This window comes from Branchiostoma belcheri, unplaced genomic scaffold, assembly GCF_001625305.1.
Source record: "Branchiostoma belcheri isolate BF01 breed outbred unplaced genomic scaffold, Haploidv18h27 scaffold25, whole genome shotgun sequence".
In the NCBI taxonomy this organism is placed as follows: Eukaryota; Metazoa; Chordata; class Leptocardii; order Amphioxiformes; family Branchiostomatidae; genus Branchiostoma; species Branchiostoma belcheri.
This window is the reverse complement of record NW_017803854.1, coordinates 328201-344059: the sequence shown is the minus strand read 5'-3', so window position 1 is coordinate 344059 and position 15859 is coordinate 328201. Positions and strand designations below refer to the sequence as shown.

Sequence of the window (15859 nt, the reverse complement as noted above, 5' to 3'; positions counted from 1 at the left end):
CATATGAAACGTTGTTTAGTGAAAGGTGGGGAACATCGATAGACAATTCTCGTTTGTACTTCTTATATTTCTAGGTTTTTAATCAAGCTTTTCCGAGACAATATGGCATAGCAGATACATAGCCAACCTTGCTTGCGACAAGGGGAAGTGGAGGGCTCTTGCGGTCATCTGCGTTGTAGCCGACCGATTATATGGATGGCATGCAAACAAACAAGCAAGCAAATAAACTAAGCAAAGTGAAGGGTGGAATTTTAAAAAAGCCTGAAAGATCAGCTCAAGTTGATATAAAAATGGATGACTAATAAGCAACTTATTATGCTAAATTTTGTCTGCATTTCAACGTGTACAGCATGGCCAGGCAAGTATACGTAGCCCATGCCCACCGCTGCGCAGGTTTCCATAATGACTTACTGCCTCCGTTTTCCCGCGTGTCGTTGGCGGGCCGCTATCTCCGTGCCCCGCGGCGGCGGTTAGACCGGGCCCCGATAACGGATCCGAGTCGACCCGGTGGTACAGGCGGGGTAATTGGGACGGAATAAGATGTCACGCCAAGGGGGGGGGGGTCAGGGTTGAAAGCAAAATGATTGGAACTCGCTGTCAAAAGTAAAGTAGGGGCATCATCATTAGATAGCTTTAAACAGTGTTTAGAGTTAGATGTTCAAGGGTTAGGTGTAACAAGTCGATCGGTGTAATATAGCCAGTTGCCGCCGTGCCTCGTGCCTGATGAGACACCGAAGGGCGGTTATACCGGCTGTACAGATGCAGATATATAGAAAAGGCTAGTAATAAGACCCTGAAAACACCGCACAACTTGAAACATACAAGTTAACGGGACGAGCCAAACGCCTTTAATAGAATGTATATCAGTGCCGTACAGGTACGAACTACGAGCGTACCACATCGGCAGAACTATTTATCACGTGATATCAAACACAGCAACCCAAAATCGAAGTAACAAACTTTTCAGGAGTGACACATAATCTTTTATTTGCGTTCCCGGCTCACAAACAAAGCCACCCATCATACATTCCCCTCGCCGATAGTGTGTGCGATCACTCATGTACCGATATGTTTCTCCAGACGACTGTATGGGTGAGATATATGTTACCTGTGTGAATTTACAATCAATCTTACATCCGCGTATTCGTATCTTTATATTGATTTAGCGCGGGAGACTTACCGAACAGCAGGCACTGACAAGTTGCTCTTTGATATCATAATTTTGACAAATTAACCTCGTGTAGAGATATTTCATGATTAGAGTTTGTCGGGTTGGCGTGTGCTCAGAGCCTGGGAAATGTTGAGGGGTTATTCCAGAAATACCCGGTGGGAAGAAGTGAGGGAAATAGTTTATCAGACTTTTTCACATCAATCTATTATAGTTACATAATCAAATCGTGTCTTCCCGTATATCCTTTGTTTCTATCTCTTTTTACTGTATCTGTGAACCAAATTATAGAACTTCTATGCCATGCCAATAGTTTATGACAAATGTTTAATTACTTCTACATTCCTCTGGCTTCCTCCTTCTAATACAGGCAAACACATAAACATTCTTGTTTCAAGTGTACTCGTTATACGTAATACAAGTTACACCTCAGTACACAGTTTATGCTTTTTTTCCTTCCCCCTTCTGAAATAAAGAACTCCCAAAGAGCCCATGATATAGTGTAATTCCCCAAACAAACATAGTTTTCATGTCCTGAGTGTACTCATTAGATTCATTTATTCATACATTTGTGCAGTGCTACCCTAACCAGGCTTGTGCCATAAAAAATAAGCCCCCGCACAGTCCACAGCAGGTTCACAAGTTTTTTTATCCATCCCCCAAATGTAAAAGTCCCATGATAAAGCGTCATTCCACAAAAGCGCGGATGATGATGGACCGCCCCGCTCCTGCGAGGCCGCGGCAGCATGCAGGCCGCGTGGCCGCCCATCCGTCAGCGGCCCTCCCCTGCCCCGGGGCGACTCCCCGGGAAGACCCGGTCGTTATTGATCACTTACCGTATGCTGCCGGGTGCAGTTAGCGATCAACTACATGTAATCCGCGCGGCTGGGCCGGGACCCGCACATGCTGATGAGGCCAATAGAACATTCCCAGTCAAACACGCCGAACTCCCTGTTCTATTTCGAACACGTCGAACCATTTCGAACACGTCGAACACCCTGTTCTATTTCGAACACGTCGAACCCCCATTTCTATTTCGAACACGTCGAGTCCCGTGTTCTATCTCGAACTCGTCGAACTCCATGTTCTATTTTGAACACCTTCGTTCGAAATAGAACACGGGACTCGACGTGTTCGACTGGAAATACGTCCAGAACTAAGACACCAAACTAGAACGTTGCCAGAAGGTAAATATAGGGTTTCGAATGGCATTGTGCCTTTTACAATGCGAGGTAATGGCAAAGATAGGAGAGCCAGATATTCATCTGCTAAATCGTCGTGACCAAGTAGTGAGAAGCCATTACAACAAAGGCTGAAACACTGACGTATATCTATTACAATTCAAAATCGTGTCAGAAACTTTGCGAGTTACTTCTTGAAAAGTCAAACAGGCAGAAGCAAATCCAATCTTCAGACGAGGTTTAGAAACATCCTATTGTCTGGGCAGCCTACAGCCATAGCCTATTTAGCCAACTTAAAAAGAGACTCTCTTAAGGTTTACATATTAACCTTCTTATGATAAACTAAGAAGTCTTTATCAGAAAGACCTCCGAGTTATCCCCAGCAGCAGCGCAGAGGCGGATGCGATCGGCAGTAGATGAGCGATCTGTCAGCTGGTTTGAAAAGCGGGTATCATCCATCCCGATCAATGGTTCCCATCCATCCATCACAGCCCCCCCCCCCCCTCCTGCCGCCGGCCGCAGCCCGGGAAAGGCCACAGTCTATCGATCCTGCTGTTTGTAGGGCGATGGACCAGCCTGATCCCTGCCGAGGTAATAAATTGAATCGGCCCAGTCGATATACTAGTACACCCCCCCCCTCTCTCTGACAACTGAAACACGAAAGGAAACCACAGAAAAAGTATTTCATCCACACACAAGTCTTTATTGGATGGCGTTTCGGTCTATCCGCGAACACGCGGAGTGGGGTATTATTTAGCGCCGTGTAGGGGACGTCGGAAATGTCGTGTTCCACCGTCATCTACAACCGGCGTGATGGAGAGGTTCCGACGGGCGCTCTGAAAGGACTCCCGGGAGAGTCAGATCCATCTCCCGGCCGCTGACGGCCCGCGGATCGAACCGGGAGGGTCTCAGGAGGAAATGGCGGCTCCCGCGAGACATCGGTCTTTAATATTCCCTGACGTCCCTAAGCTTTAATGAAATCATAGTCGATACAACGAGTCCAGATAACGACCTGACGTTAAGTAGGAAAATAAAAGTCGGAAAGCTGCCCAATGACGGTCCAAACTGTCCTACATTAACGGACTAGCGCTACTGTAAACTATCCGTTACCGGGTCGGTATGACTGGAAACCGTCTAAGTTTGTTTTCCTTTGGTATCGCAAAAATATACAGACATGGCTTTTAAATCTAATACATGATCTATATCTATCAAGCTTATTGTTCATTGTGAAACGTCTACTAGATATTTAAAGTCGTGGTAGAAAGCAAGAACCAGGCACTAGCTATTCCAGCCGAGTGATTGTTTTGTTACCATGTGATCTTGTCTTCAATCTGCAAACCTACATAGCAAGTTGACTATGAAATATGTACCAAGTTTCAGCTGCACAGTACTAGTAGCTTCAGATACGGACATCAGAAAGGGGAAATCATCATACACGTGTTTCTTCCAAGACGGTTGTCTCTACTAGACTCCAATCACAACGCTCGCGAAGTGTACTCCCATGCCAGCTAACTTTTCTAGCTTATCTATAGCTTATTATTCAGTGCATCATTTTCCACCAGCAGCCAACTGGAGCCTGGCAGAGATTACCAAGACGCATGTGTGCGTCTGTGCTGGAGTTTCGCGGGCTTTGGTTGAAGAATAGAGGCAAACTTGGTGAGGGATGTGTGGCGAAGTTCCCAGCGGCTTGGCGGCTCGTGGCTGGGCGGTTGTGAGGGATGGGGGTGCCGGTGGAGAGGACGTCCTGACCGAAACGCGCATGCATCTTCTCAGCGTTAGCGCCGCGGATGAATTATTCAACTGCCGGGAATATTTACCGCCTCCACCGCTCTCAGACAAGAGCATTAATATCCCGTTTACGTCCCCGACACCCTGGGACCGGCGCCCGTGCGCGGAATTCAGATCCACCGGCGGTTATTAAACGTTTTTTACTCCTCCTTATCACCTGAACATATTCACGACAGAGTACTGTCAGTAGGGAATAAATACAGCAGGTAGAGCGGGGGGGATTTATGCAGGCACCAGCCGTGTACACGTTAGGTCAGGCTGAACGTGAACAGGGTTTCTCTTCATCTTACAGTTGTGTGATTACTTTTCGGGATTAGAACACAGATTCGCGACCTTATTAGCACTTCTTAATCAAGACGATCCTAGAATACATATTTGATCCGAAGGCGCACCATATGGTAGTTGAATAGCAAACATTCCGTGCGGTTAGTTTGTTTGTCTAAGAGCAATTGTACAGTTTTCATTTATCAAAGGAAATAAGATAAATGACTTGAATCTTCATTTTCAATAAACAAAATAATATGGCCATGCATATTCATTCGGGAAAGTTGTGGTGTGATGTTGCATTTGCATTTTTGTTGCACTGTCACAACTTTTCACTTAAACGATGCAACAATGTAAAAAGTACGTCAATCCAGTTATTGATATGCACAAGAAAACAGTTACTCAAGCAAATGGGTAGATTTTGAGAACTCTCAGTTTCCAAAGTCTATGACAAACAGTTTTCAAAATCTATCCAGCTGCTTGAGTAACTGTTTTCTTGTGTAATGTAAAAAAAGTACGTTTTATTAGTGACCACAATGAGACAGTTCGACTGAGACAGTAAGTCTGTTGTACCGTCTTCACCGCCACCTGTTAGATCCTCGGACGCCTCCGCGAAGATGACACAAAGAGATAAGATTCTGACTCTCGCCCCTCGAGCTTCTTTGTGGGATCCCAAAGTAACAAAGTGCCGGCAGAAGAGATAAACAGACCAGTAATCCCGCTATTATGCTGGAAGTCAGGCGGCCTAGTTAGCAGTTGAAGGAGTGGTCCGGTAGAGCGATAGTTTTCCATGGGTTTAACTTTAAAGGCGGACAGCGGTTTTCCTGTCTTTAGGGAAGACCAAGACGTCGCTTTATATATATATATATATTCCAACATTTCATGACTAGACATGGTGACGGCACACTCAACTTATATGAACTTATTTTATGTTGCCACCTAAAACAGAGGACAAATACAAGACAATATTCATTTTCACTTGAGTTAAGTGAGGAAGCCGTGTAAAGTGCCTTTCGCAAGGGCACAAGATCGGTGGCATGTCAGGACTCGAACCCGGGACCTCTTGGTTCCGAGTCGAGCACTCTGCCGTTACGCCACACGACCCCATCTGTTTGTTTCTAACTCAAGAGAGACGGGGGAGTACGGAAATTAAAATCTAATCTTTAAGCACGACACAGCATGCAGGTGTGTTTGAGTAAGAGTACACCGCTTGCTGTGTTGGACACCTTTATAATCAGTGTATCATCAACAAGACCTGCGCCAAGGCCAGGCTTTTTGTTAACGACAGCCGGTGTTTTCAATAGAAAGTGGAACACCTGTATAAGTATAGATTTGATGGACAGTTACGCATGAGGACGCTATTGTCGTTTGTAGGTCACCGACCGGCTCTTGCTCTGAGCAGCTCCTCAGATTCACGAAAACACTTAAAGGCACCAATGGTGATTTCAAGGCAGTAAAACTGGATTTACAAATGCAATTTTTTAATGTAGTAAGTTGCTTCAACCTAATTCCATATCATACTGATATCTGTGAGGCAATAATGCGATATCTTATGTTTACGGTATGTCGCTGACGGAAAATGGCTGATTGTTTTGTATCGTACACTGGTTCTAGCTATTATTTATTTGTGGTACCAAATGATAAATGGACTTCTCATGCAGCTAGTGTTTGGGCTATTTCAAACGCTGCAAGTATGAAATGATGACAAAAAATGTGCTAAAAATGGCAATAATATCAATATCAGACAGATTTCTTCATCCAGAATATATTTTGTTTGTTTTGTCGCTCTAAAATTGCGTTGGATGTAACGGCAAAATTATCATGCGTCGCCTGTAGAGAGACGACAGTGTTGCGTCTCGCCCCAAGACTTGAGCGCGGGTCGGCAAATCCTCCAGTTTTCTGTCCTGAAATCGCATTGAATTCCTTTAAAAAACGGCAAAATCATCATCATGCATCGCCTGTACTGTAGAGACGACAGTGGCATGCCTCGGGTCGCAAGATCCTCCGAATGACGGGCCGAAAAAGGAAACTATTACCCGGGGATTTGTAGCAGTGCGCCCGGGGTAGGGATCCGCCAGGATCGCTTTCATTCAGGGAAACAGCTTTTCCGTAAGCCTCCGTGAGACCCGGTCTGTCGGGGGATCAGATCCGCAAACCCGGGCTCACCCGGAAGCGCCGCGGGGAAAACTCGCTCAGGATCTGCCTGGGAAAAATTATAACTCTTCTGGTGCTGACAACGACTTTCTGTTAGTATAGGGCACGGTCACATTTCCAAGCCGGGACCCGACCGGGTTGTTTGCGTGAACGAAAAATAAACAATAGTGCTCATGGTTAATTTTCTAAAACTTTTTGTGCTTTGCTGTCTTATATCATAATTTTCGTTCCAAGCGACTGCCCGACCGGGTTAGGAAATGTGACCGCGCATTTACTTACTTACTGTCTAATGCTGAGGCCACATTTGCAAACAAGGGCCCGGCCGGGCAGTCCTATGGAACGAAAAGTACGATATAAAAGACAACAAAACACACACAAAAAAGTTCAAAAGATAATAATGAGTAATATTTGTGTATATTCCTGCTAAGAATTGTTAATTTCTCGTTCATGCAACAGCCCCGGTTTGGAAATGGAACCTCAGCATTAGAAGCAACTTTCTCGCTGGTTGTTTTAGTCAAAGCCGTCGGCGAAATATACTTTAAAATGTAGGTAAAACTTTCCGACTTGCGAACTATAAAAGACGCCCCACTTTATCAGTCGTTTGCAGCTCAGTTGTAAAACGGCATGTGATTCTCAAACGCTTTAAGTCACCGCACGTAAAATTGAAAATACCTCAGATATGGCAAAAAAACGGGTCGCATATCACCGCATTCCTACGCACTGAAGGGGAGGATTTGGTGTCGTTTGCATGACAAAGTGGACAAACGTACACTTTACACTGTTAAATCGTCGGGAACGCCGCCCGAGAGGAGCGCCAAGAGCGGATAAATCAGTTCTCTGTACGGTTTTAATCCCGTCAGCGGGAAGCAAAGCCGATTAACCACCAGCCGCGATGTTTGAACAGCGATAAAACAGGAACTTCATCACCACAAGGGAACTTCCAGGACCTCTGATTGTCTTACGATCGAGTCACGAACGTCGTAGGTTCGCCAGCTGAGATGGAATAGTCGTGCATAGTCTTGTCCAATAGTCGTGCATAGTCTTGTGATAGTCGTGCATAGTCTTGGGATAGTCTTGCATAGTCTTGGGATAGTCTTGCATAGTCTTGGGATAGTCTTGGGATAGTCGTGCAAAGTCTTGGGATAGTCGTGCATAGTCTTGGAATAGTCGTCCATAGTCTTGGGGTAATATAAAAACAAGCTGCCTTTCTTATGATAGTGGATAATTTATGTTATAGTGGATGATGCAATGCATCATCAAGGTCCTTAAACGCACTTAACCTCAATCTAACCGACTCTTGTAAGGACTGTAAAGATGTCAGGAAAGACTAGTTTGTGCTAGGACTACCATATCCACAACGCCTGAAATAAAGTCGGCAAAACAAAGAAATAGAACACCTACAAACATACCCAGAAGCTGGCATCGTTATAATTTATTTCCTTACAAGCGAGTTCGTGTTTGCCAGATTTAGGGGCGCGGGGTTGTAGCCTGCCTTTTATTCCGCACATAATAGCTTTGGCAGTTCGTTATCACAATGTACAGGGGCGGTCGGGCCGCGCGCACATTGATAAGCTATTGAATGTGTGCCTGAGGGTGTTGGAGAGATAACCCCTTATCAGGCACGGATTGCGGGCTGTGCAGGTTACTCAGGGCTGGAGCTGGGAGATAGAACTGACAGGGAGCCCGCCGATTGTGGGGTAGAAATCTAATAACACGGAGATCAATAGATCGATAGGGAATAGAGAACACCTTTCTTTGCGGTCAGCTGATGTAAATGTGTACAATTCATGCTGCACACTTTTGTAACATGACAGGTTGGAAAGTTAGGAACGGTGGGTACCTGGTTGGAAGGCTTTAGTTTTATCGCAATAGTGTGTTGGTGTGCTTTTATTTTTTATAAAAACCATGCCTCCAGCTGGCGTAAATGTGTACTATGCTGTACACTTCTGTAATCTGTAACATGACAGGTTGGAAAGTTAGGACTGGTCGGTATGTGGTTCAAAATGCTTTTTTTTATCGCATTAGTGGGTTGGTGTGCTTTTATTTATGCAAATCAGGTCTCCAACTTTCGTGAATGTTTACTATGTTGTACACTTCTGTAGAACGACAAGTAACAAACGTTAAAACTGGTTGACATATAGTTGGAAACGCTTGCTATGGCAATACTGACTAATTTTAAATTAAAAAGACAGAATGGTGGACCTCTTTTCTTTTTACGCTTTTGTCCCAAACACTGCCTTTTTGTGTTCGCTGTCGCCTCGGGGTGATTGAGGCGTTTGGCGGGTCTAGTTGCCGGTTCTCCCCGCCGGAGGACACGCCCGACAGCGCGGCAGACCTAACCTATCATTACCGTCTGCAAGGTAAGAATCATCCCAGCGGGATCAAACTGCCGCACAACAACAGCTCTTAACCTCCTTCAAACCGCGTTAACCTCGTCAGGCAACCCTGTCAATCAAAACCCGTTCCGAGTTGTTGCCAGGGGCGACCAATATTAACCCGCCGTATTGATTGGCTGGTTAGTGACTTGTAAACGTTTGTACGTCTGAATAGATAACTTATGGCGTATCAACGGGTGGCTGGCGTTCACACACATTGCACATTGTACAGGTGTATTCATGTGCATTTGCGTATTCATAGGATCTTACTTTAGACTTTTACAACTTTCAGTGTAGTATCCTTCGACTTCTGGGAGACGTTTTTAAGAAAGCAAAGTTAAAAGTGATCGAGAGCAAATCTTCGTTACTAGTTACTGTTTATCAAGTTGCGAGCATCTTTGTAACTATTTTCGGAATCCCCTAGGATTTGGACTTTTTTTCATACTTTTTTCATAGAAAAGGATATTTTACCCAGTTTCAATGGAACAAGTTTACTTGTACCAAAAGCAGGTCGCCGTTTGTGTGATAGCGCAGTAGCTAAGACGACTTTACTGTAAGTGTAAGAGGGTTAGGTGGGTAAGCTTAGCTTTTCAGTACTTCCATCCGTATTATTTTTGACCGGTCTTGGGCGCGAAGATCCTACTGTCCTCCCTAATCCGTCCTAACCCCCTGGAAATCCCGCTTTTATCCTGATCCACAGGTGTCTGTTCGCTAAAGCCGGTTTAATCCGGCCACAATGCGGCGGTGCGGATCGCGGGGTGGTTAGTGTGGACGCGCGCCAAGGCTTGACGTCACGTCTGACGTCACCGGCCAGTTGCGCATGTCATCTGCTGCAGCCAGCGGCAAGAAAAATGGCTTCTCTCTCACCTGAAGTGTTTTTTCTCTGAGCTCCTTAAAATCAGCACATTGTCTTTACAAATCACCACATCTTTACTTCTTTTTTTTCTATGTCTCAAAATGGAACCATTGCCGCTGTCCACATTACTGATATTCTTGTCCCTAAGAAGACTTTAATCCATAAGATTGCGTGCATACTGCTGCTAGATGTTGGAATATCTGTGTATCTAAACGGAGGCTGAATGGAAAAAGTAAGCATTATGACCTGACACTAGAAAACTTTCTGGTCAAACCAAGACAAGACAGAAATGATATGCAGCGCGAAATCTTTCCATATTACAGATCAGACATGGACATTACGCTTCTCCTGTCAGGTCTATACGACCAATATTGCCGCCTCTTTAGTGGATATTAATAAGCGGAATCTAACCTAATCTAAACCGAACTTGTAATCAATCTTAACTAACTTTTACCTGTCTGCCAAAAGGGACGTTTAGATGTATAAGTACAAAGGAAGCACTCTCAAGCAACATCATTTTACCAGTCTACCAAATAAGGAATCCTTTGGCAGTGGATGTTTTACGAAGTGTCAACAAAGAAGCACTCGCAAGCAACCTCAGTGCAAAGTTCAAAATTCCCCTTACAGACTCTAGACTATTGCTGCTTGATGAAGATCAGTTCTTATCAGAGCAGCCGTATTTACTTCTCGGCAGGCGTCTGGTCCAGTAAGGCTCGTTGTTTAAGTGGGATTGGACCGTCATATCTCCTGTCCGGATCCATATCCGGTCGCCCGACATTGACCTATTGTGGGCCATTGATTTTGTGATTTGCGTTCGAAAACATATGTATCTTCCCTGGTCCCGGGCCCGGCGAATCACTCACCCGAGAGTTTCTGCCGATGTTACTCAGATATTATCGGCAGGAGTTCATCGATTTCGGGCTTAAACTTCCCCGCTAACTGCCGTATAATCCAGCCGGCCGGTCGGCGGGGGAACCCCGGTATTGATATTGTAACAAGCCATCATCATTTTACAACTTCTATCATTCCTTACCGGGAAGTTATCGGTGGTATATGGCGGAGTTTGACGGCCGCGGTGACCGAGGTTCGGTCGTAAATTCCGCCAAATGACAGGCGTTAAGTTTGATCACTCACCAGCCGTGGTGGGAACTCTGACAAGTAGTTACTTTTCCAAGTTAAAAAGTTACTAGAGGATTCTTTCAGCATTGACAAGTTTTTGAAGGGTAAGAGTACTAACCTCCAAACCTCCAAGATGGACTGATAGTCATCGAAAATTTGGAGGTTAGTACTCGTACCCTTCAAAAACTGCTGAAGGAATCCTCTAGTAACTGTATCTATACGTAACGAATGAATCTCTTCAACCAATTTAAAAAGTTTGTTTATCTAATACAGAAGAACTTAAATGACCAAAAGTACAGCGACTTTTGTAAGGTCTATGACTAGTCATACAAACAGACACGTGAGTACAAAAGAATCAACCTACGCACTGGACTATAGATGAATCAACTTATACTACTTGGTTTAAGGTCTAAACATTCTTTGATATATTTACCGAATACATGTTATATAAGCCAGATTGTCCACAAGGTTGTTTTTTTTATTTACTTCATGATTCACCACAAAACAAGGCTGATGGGAGCCACTCAAATGTTTTGGGTTACTGTACAGCCGGTGAGGACAGATGTTTGTTGACCTTAGACTCGAAAAATTTAAGGTTATACCCATATGGAAAAAATCACGTGGTAGCTTGTTAACATTTCGTCGTTAAAACATTCGTTGTAGCATTGCAACTGCTATGTTATATCTCCTATTCTATTGGCAATGGCACGAAACATCTGGTGGAGGTACTTAACGATTCTTGGGCAGGCATGTATCTGATCGATGTTTCTGCCGATGAGTCAGAGCCGATCACAATGATAATGGAGTGATCACGGTGCCATTCGGGCTGCTTCTGATTGTAGTTATGTACCAGTAGTGACCATACTTTGTACCCTGTACAACTGTTGTAAATTAACTAAAGTTTATTCATCGGTTGCATTCCAAAACGTGCCATCATTTGGAATGCTACGTTTAAAATGGAATATGTCTGTATTCCAAACTTGATCCATTCCAAAACATGGAATAACAAGTTTTGGAATGAAACAGCTTCCTCTGTCATGTGGCCTATGATTCTTCTGTCATTTAGCCTATGTTGTTTAGACTTGACACATACAAACTTACATGTATTTCCAAACGAGCCACCCTAAACAATTAAGTTGTTACTTTCGGGACGAAAATATCGTTTTGGGTGGCGCCAATGTATGCTAGGTTTGTACGTTTCGTCAAACAATCGTAGTAGTTAGCCTCCATGGCATGCCAAAAAACTGGGGGGTTTTGGGGTCTTCATGGTCTTTAGGAGCTTTTATGTGCTACTTTCTGATTGCATATAGACAACATAGCCGGCCTGGTTAAATAACCCCCCTTTTTTTAAATGGCCTAGTCAGAAAACAGCCGAATCGAAGACCACCAAACCCCCAGTTCTATAAGCCTGCTACGGAGGCTACATAGTAGTGATAACGCATTGTCTACAATAATATTCATCAACATATCAACTTCCTAGCAGTGGGGTCGCAGTGGGGTCGTGTGGCGTAGTGGCAGAGTGCTCGACTCGGAACCTAGAGGTCCCGGGTTCGAGTCCTGCCACCGATCCTGTGCCCTTGGGAAAGGCACTTTACACGACTTTCCTCCCTTCGCTCAGGTGGAAATGAGTATTGTATTGTCCCCTGTGTTGGTGGCGGCATTAATATAAGTTTTAAAAACTTGAGTGTGCCGTTACCACGTCTGGTGATTACATGTTGGAAATAAAAAAAAAAACTTCCCGGCAGTTTGAAGTATGTGATTTCTTATACTTAGTACCATTGTTGTTTTTTCAGGTGTGGTTCCAGAACAGACGGTCCAAGGAGAGGCGAATGAAGCAGCTGAGTGCGCTGGGGGCCCGGCGGGCGCAGTTCTTCCGCCACCCCAGGAGAATGCGCGGGCTGGACGGCAGTCCCGAGCTCATGGGCGCACAGTACGGCTTCTACCAGGGAGAGATAGGTATGTGCTGAAATACACATACTAGTAAGCTATACTACCAGGCAGAGATAGGTACGTGATGCAAGCCACATGTATACTAGTACGTAGTTATCCTACCAGGGAAAGCTGGTTTCTCTACGAGGCCGGATCCTCAACAGAGGCGCAGAACAGTGACAAAATACAAATTTTGCATACACAATACATATATTAGAACTGTAGTTATCCTTCCAGGGGGAAATAAGTACGTGCTGAAATACACAGTTTACCTACCAGACAGAGACAGACACATGCTACAATGTGCTGTGATCTACCAGTCCACTTAGTTCTCGTAGTGATGGATTTTGTTACGATGTGGTCCGTCAGTACCAAAGACGTGCAGAAACAGGGCGTGTGTCTTTCTTTCTCTAAGCCGATGGGGGTACAGTACGGCTTCTATCAGGTAGAGATAGGTACGTGCTGAAACACACATAGTTATTCTACCAGTGAGAGATAGGCACCTGCTGTAATGTTGGATCTACTAAATCCACATAGTTATCGTAGTGGTGACTTTTGTTTTGGTGGATGTCTTTGATCTGTAGAGATCCTGAAAACTCACTGAGGTTGTAGATGTTTAGAAGATCTTAGTTTAGGGATCATACTATCATGATACGTTTATAATGATACACTATCATGATACTTTTGACAGACTTTGCTGCACACGTCCATAAGTTCATTGTGGACCGTACAACGTTTCTACAATGTTTGTATGAGATAATATTAATGAACACCTCAAAGTGGTTTTGGAAAGCGTCAAAGCCGGTACAACTATATCTATATCAAAGTTGTCAGCTTCCCAACTTCCCACTGCCTCCCCATCAGTCACCAGAGCCAGTGCAACTGAATCTGCTCCAAGCTAGTCAGGAGGACGGTACCGGTGTGCCCCTGCCCCTAATGTGCCATCCTTCCAGCCGGGGTTTGACCGGGCAGTGCCGACTGATCCCTCCCTGAGTCCCTGTCGTGACACCTGCGGATCACATGTCACACCTGGCCCGGTCTCCAGGTGTGACCGAGCTCCTTCCCTACTCACCTCTCACCTTTAAAGGGACCGCTTCAAAAGACGGAAACGTCTTGAAATGAAATTCTGAGCAACAACTTTTTGTTCGAATGGTTTGCCTTAACATCCACCACTTTGGTAGCTGACAAACCTCCACGTTACTGTCTTGTGTGTGCGATATATCTAGCTAGGCCAGATAAGCAGATAAAGGTGCTTCAGACAAGACCCACATGATATCTTATACTCGTACTGTATTTCAATACCAAGTGCTGGGCATCATTTTCACGAAGCTGTCCGAGGTCACAGTTGACAACCTGCTTCAGGCCTTGAGCTGACAAGAAGGTTACTCGGATTGTTATTTCTACTGCTCAAAACAGGTTATTGGGCTGTTTGTTCCTAGCTGAACCTCAATGCTGTAAACAGGAGCAGGTAAACAAGCTCAGGCAGACTGGGTGCTGGTGGGTGCCAGGTGCCGTGAGTTGACAGCCTGTTTCTTGGGCTGTTTGTTCCTGAACCTCAATGCTGTAAACATGAGAGTATGAGCAGGTTGGGCTGTATGAGCAGGTAAACAAGCCCGGCTTGTTGTGTCAGACAGGCTGTGTACCGGTGGGTGCCAGGTGCCGTGAGTTGACAGCCTGTTTATTGGGCTGTTTGTTCCTGAACCTCAATGCTGTAAACATGAGAGTATGAGCAGGTTGGGCTGTATGAGCAGGTAAACAAGCCCGGCTTGTTGTGTCAGACAGGCTGTGTACCGGTGGGTGCCAGGTGCCGTGAGTTGACAGCCGGTTTTATTGGGCAGTTTTTGGCTGTATGAGCAGGTTGGGCTGTATGAGCAGGCTGTATGAGCAGGTAAACAAGCCCGGCCTGTTGTGTCAGGCAGTCTGGGTGCTGGTGGGTGCCAGGTGCCGTCAGTTGACAGCCGGTTTATTGGGCTTTTTGTTCCCGCAGCTCCCTAATCCTTCCCGTGATCCCCCGGTTCTAGGGCAGGATTTACGCGCACAATGTCCCGGATGACGGACGGCAGCGCGCAGGTGCGGCGGGTCGGGTCGGGCCGGGGCAGGATCGGCCGTCGTCATGGCAACTGGTTTTCCCGCGTAAATCAGAACTGAGAGACGACTCGATAACGTCTGCTTGTTGAAAGAAAACTCGCAGCCCCAGAATGTTGCGGCCATCTGAAGTAATTAAAAATCCTATTCTAAAGAAGAGTCTAATGCCGGCCCCTTTTAACACACACGTCATACTCATGTATATACTATAACGTGGTGTCTGTTTTAAAGACTGTCACTTCGGCTTGTTGGAAACTCCTAGGCTTAGGGTTTTGGGTACATATAATGTTCGGTCAGTCGTTCGGGAGCAAGAATCGTAGTCTAGAATTGCTACCGCATAAATTATAACCCTTGATTTAACGCGGTGACTTAAATGTAAAACGATCACGTCGGCGTGTCGAAAACTAACTCTCAACCATAGATCTTAATGAGCCGAACCAAACCTAACCATACCAAACAAACAATAATTCTGAGAGTTAAAGAAAACCCTTATAAGCAACAGTACAAAATGACTTCCATGCTGCTTCCATGTTGAAGAATGAAATCGAACTTAAGGTGCCATCGAAACGTGCATAACCCGATTGTTTGGATCCAAAGTTGCTACATCAAAACCTCCCCACTTGTCAAAAACCTCCAGGCGTGATGTTCCCCTCGCGAGTGGGCCGTGAAGAGAAGAGAGGAGGTTGCGAAGTTCGGGCCGTGCTCCCGTTCATCAATTTCGAACTTAACTCCGCGTTCAATCGACCGCTTTCGCAGCTAATTTCTTCCCATACGGATAGCGTACATGCGGATTAAGCAGATTTCATTACGATAACAACCGCGAAACGGATCGAAGACGGCCGTATATCAGCCGGGCGGCTGAAGACACGTATCGGGTAATCAGCACGGGGTAATGGGCCGCTGGGTTCGGCGGGAGATGCGTCATACCGGCCGTCTGTCG

At 45.3% G+C, this 15859-nt stretch overlaps 1 protein-coding gene across 1 annotated transcript in view; it reads left to right on the top strand.

The window, feature by feature from the left end:
• Positions 1-15859, top strand: part of LOC109471481 (LIM/homeobox protein Lhx5-like) — a 118882-nt gene that overhangs the window by 68412 nt on the left and 34611 nt on the right. The window contains 1 exon segment of the mRNA XM_019770812.1: positions 12699-12861. Coding sequence (XP_019626371.1) covers positions 12699-12861 — 163 coding nt within the window.